We start from the raw sequence: 4,393 nt of genomic DNA on the forward strand, positions 1-4,393 counted from the left end.
GACCCAATTCAATCGGTGAAAAAGCCCGCACCTGTAAGAACACGTAGCGACATACTCAGGAGAACGTTTTTGTATTGCTACGACTTCTGCCGCAGAGAAGGAATGCGCCTGAGGGAGGGAGAATGGCTCGTATTCAGATGTGTGAACTAATGGTAGACTCTCCGATGAAAATGACTGAGGCGTGACCTTCTCGGAGAATGTTCAGAGGGAACGTCTACCCCTTCTTTTCTTCCAGTGCAGAACGTTTGACAGAAAATGAGTTTTTGCTGATTGGTTGTACCATTATAAACATAACAATACATGCAAGAAATCGTAACTGGAAAAAATATTTGACTATATAAATATGGAAACATGAGAAAAATGTAATATAAATGGTTGTTTTTCATGTTAAAATGACCCAAAAAATTCAATATTGTTCATCTCTGAAAACAATGACATAAAAATCGATTTGCACCAAACAGGAAGCAATGTTGATACTTCCTCTAATGTGATCCGAAGAGTCTCATTGTCCAGGTAACAGGCCAGTCCATTAATTCTCATATGTTGGCTAGCTTAGATGTTTTTAAAATACGGGTCCCCAGAAAAAAGTTTGGGAAACACTGTGTTAGCGCCTCCCCTGAAGGACTCTAGCGCCCCCCAGTGGAGGTCGCATTTCATACTTTAAAACTTTTCTAGCGAAATCTGAGATAATATAGGCCGGACTACTCTTTATACTTCTTTAGAAAACATACTTGCATTGCTGCCACCTACTGGGGTTGTTTTGTCCAGTATTTTTTTATTAAGAGAAATTTTAATAAATAAATAAAACAAAATTAAAAACTTTTATGAATTAGAGAAAACATTACAAACTTCTCCAAATGCCTTAACATTCTGCCATTGGTTGAAGCCAAACTTTAAAAATATTTCTAGATCAATCAATTAACACTTTTTTTCCTGCCTCTATTTCAGGGCTTATGTTGTAAATGTCTTCATCCTGTCATTTCGTTGCTTACTCATCGGCTAATTTTCTTTTTGTTTTTTTCTTTAGAGAGGATTCTTCGTCCTGCCAGAAGGACAATATTTTATTGAACCTGTTCAGGAATCTGCTGACGAGCTTCATTACGAGCCCCACATTGTCTATCCAAGAGTTAACACAGACAGTGGCAAAAAAAAAAAAAACGCAGCCTGGGGTCCAAAGAAACGCTTAGCCCCTGTGGAGTTCAATGTGTGTGTGTGTGTGTGTTAACCAGTGTGTCTCTGTGTACAGCCGTGGATGTTCCTGTGTATCTGTGTCCATGTCAAATGAGGATAACACTATAGTGCAGTTGGTTGATGTCTTGCATTATCCATGCTTCAGATGTGCCAAGTGACTCTGACCAGGTGGAGAGGGAATGGGAGGAATGGGAAAGGGAGCAGCAGAGAGGGGAGGAGGAGGAGGAGGCGCGGTCCCGCTCGCAGCGTTCGGTCAGCAGGGAGCGCTGGGTGGAGACCATGGTGGTGGCCGACTTCAAACTCATCGAATATCATGGCAGTGACAACGTGGAGTCCTACATCTTCACCATCATAGACATGGTGAGATGATGGGACGAGATCCAGTGGGTGGCCAAAGTGGGGTGCGGGCCCTTAATGGGGACTGGACTAGACTGTTTTAAAGATTTGTAAAAGAAATAGTGGTTCATTTACTAACTCGTGTTTTTACAGGTGGCAGGAATCTTTCACGATGCCAGTATTGGGAATGCCATCCGTGTTATCTTGGTGTGCCTTATTTTGTTACATGGAGAAGAGGTAAAACGCCAAACGGCTTTGCACATTGTTGTCCTAAGTTGTAAAGCAAACTTGTAGCTTGAAGCTCTGGCCAGTAATTGTGACAAAAATTCCTGTCTGGTGAAGTCGCCCTCGCTCCTCCCCATGTCACATGCATTCAGAATTGGCTATTACAGAGTAACTTCAGGGTGAACGCTGACTCTGTGTGTACTTCTACTTCTTGATTTCATGTAAAGATAATCTTTACGTTTACATTTAGAATTCTAAGGCTGGGAGACCGTTCCACGGTGGTAAACATTACAGGCTGTTCTATTCTATTCCATAATTAAATTAAAGTATTTTAATTTACAGAAATTTTAATTTAATTTGACTTAAAATTTGGATGTGTCGAAACACCAGTGTCAGATTAAGACACCAGTGTCAGATTAAGTTGCCTTTTTGCATACACAGTGGAACCTCGAGATACGAGCATGATCCGTTCCAGATATATAATCAGAGAGAAAATCACGTAGATAACGCTACATATGGAAGCGTTGCTTGCAGAATTCACCGAACACTTGAAGTGAAAGAGTAAGGCGGCATGGGCTGCTCCGAGTGCTCGGCCACCTAGCGTCGGCATCTGTAAGCGTGCTCGTATCTCAAATCTTTACTCGTATCTTGAAGCAAAAAGTTGCTCGAAGACTTGCTTGTATCTCGAAATACTTGTATGTCGATGTTTCACTGTACTTTTTCTTACGTTACACTTAATTACACGGTTTGCCCTCGAGTTTAATTTCCATATCAGGCTTTGCTGTAAAACTAAAAAAAAGTCAAATTTTGATGTAGTGAAATGGATTGTGATGACTTTCCAAATAAGTTGACAATGACCAGACCTTCATAAACAAGAACCTGCACCAAACAGTGTGTATCCTGTTACCTGCTAAGTGTACCACTGCTGTAATGCTTGAATGATAACATGTCTCCAGTCACTAGGTGGCAGCAACTCATACAGTGGTTTGTACAGATAAAAATATACATTATCAGGTTCTCAATAGTATTTCAATTCACAGGGGTGTGGGTCGGGGGGGGGTGCGTGAAAACATTTCTGTCCCCAAGGCGGGGCATTACAGAAAATAATTGAGAACCACTGACTTAGGGAATCCCGCCCAGCGGTCTAGTCCACCAGACCTAGTCCACTATAATCGACTAACTGTAAGTTGTTCTAATCCAAGTGTTGTTTGTTGCAGAAAGGGCTGAAGATTGTTCACGATGCGGATGCCACTTTGGCTAGTTTCTGTGCATGGCAAAAAAACCTCAATCCTCAGAGTGACACACACCAAACTCACCATGACATTGCTGTGCTCATCACCAGGCAAGTCACAGAATGCTTTGAGTTGATTAATCGTTTCAGCTTTAGTTTGTTCCCACATGGAGAACCTCACCGCTCCTGGACCTACGAAAGAGCCCGTCATGCTCCAGATTGGCATATAAATATATATTTTTGTATTATCTAACTCTTTGAAATGTTAGGTTTTTGTGAACTGTCTGAACATTTTTACACATATATACACATACATATATACATACATATACATACATGTATGTATATATGTCCATATATGTCCATACATACATATATGTCATGTGTGGGCATCGACATTGCAGGAGGCAGGCAGGACCCAAATGCAGTACTGGTGCAGGTAGTTTATTTGAAAGAGCAAAAACAACAAAAAACTCACCTCTACACAAGAACAGGACAAACTGAGCATAGGAACAGACTAGACTAGGCTACAGCTACACCATTAACCAGCTGCAATACACAACACAGTCACTTACTTACACACTGATCCAACTACAATGATCCAACAAGGGCAGAGTGAGGGAAATATACACAGGGAGCACCAGGTGACACAAGTGAGGCTAATTACAGACAGGTGAGTGTGATCACACAGATTACCCCACACAGCAGACAGCAGTAAAAGGAAACAGACAGACATGACACATATATATGTATATGTATGTCCATACATACATATACGTATGCATATGTAAATGTAAATAGAATTTCTATTTAGTTATCAAAGTGTGTTAAAAAATGAATCTGCTTATAAGAAACATGAATACTCTGCTCTGCACAGGAAATGTTCTGCACGTACTCAAGAAATGTTTTACAATGTATTCTTCAAAGGATGCAGTCTGCTCCTCATCATCTATGTGAATCGTGTGAACTTTGCCCAAAAAGAATGTACACAACTGCTCAGCACCTATGTCTGTTCCTCATCATCTATGTGAAGCGTGCGATCTTTGCCCAAAAGAATGCACGCAATGAAAAATAACTGCTCAGCACTTACATAACTTTCTCAATAAAAGGAGCTGCAGTGCTCATACACTTTGGGACTCTGCAAAGCTGTTGGCCTCTCTGCTTCCCCTCGCACCGAGTAAAACTCACAACATTGTCAGGTGTGGTTCTTTTCCAGGTCATTCTATCTGTGGCAGTTAGATGACAATAGTGGTTGCTGAAAAACGTATTTTTCGGCACCAACATCTTGGTCCTTCGAGCCGGATCTCAACAGATGACGTGTGGGACGATGGGAAGACGCCTCTGAAGTCTGTGCACAGCAATTCAAGTCCACCTTTCACCGTGGCCAGTTGATGTCCTCCCTCGCCCTTC

The 4,393-nt window shown here is 41.5% G+C and overlaps 1 protein-coding gene across 1 annotated transcript in view; it reads left to right on the top strand.

Moving 5' to 3' along the window:
* Window positions 1-840: 840 nt before the first annotated feature.
* Window positions 841-4,393, top strand: part of LOC112486410 (uncharacterized) — a 22,182-nt gene continuing 18,629 nt past the window's right edge. Inside the window, exons 1-3 of the mRNA XM_025052924.1 lie at window positions 841-1,551; window positions 1,681-1,764; window positions 2,970-3,189. Coding sequence (XP_024908692.1) covers window positions 1,312-1,551; window positions 1,681-1,764; window positions 2,970-3,189 — 544 coding nt within the window. The 5' untranslated portion in view covers window positions 841-1,311. The remainder of the gene's footprint in view (window positions 1,552-1,680; window positions 1,765-2,969; window positions 3,190-4,393) is intronic.

The sequence above is a fragment of the Cynoglossus semilaevis genome, chromosome W (assembly GCF_000523025.1).
Source record: "Cynoglossus semilaevis isolate Cse_v1.0 chromosome W, Cse_v1.0, whole genome shotgun sequence".
Taxonomy (NCBI): domain Eukaryota; kingdom Metazoa; phylum Chordata; class Actinopteri; order Pleuronectiformes; family Cynoglossidae; genus Cynoglossus; species Cynoglossus semilaevis.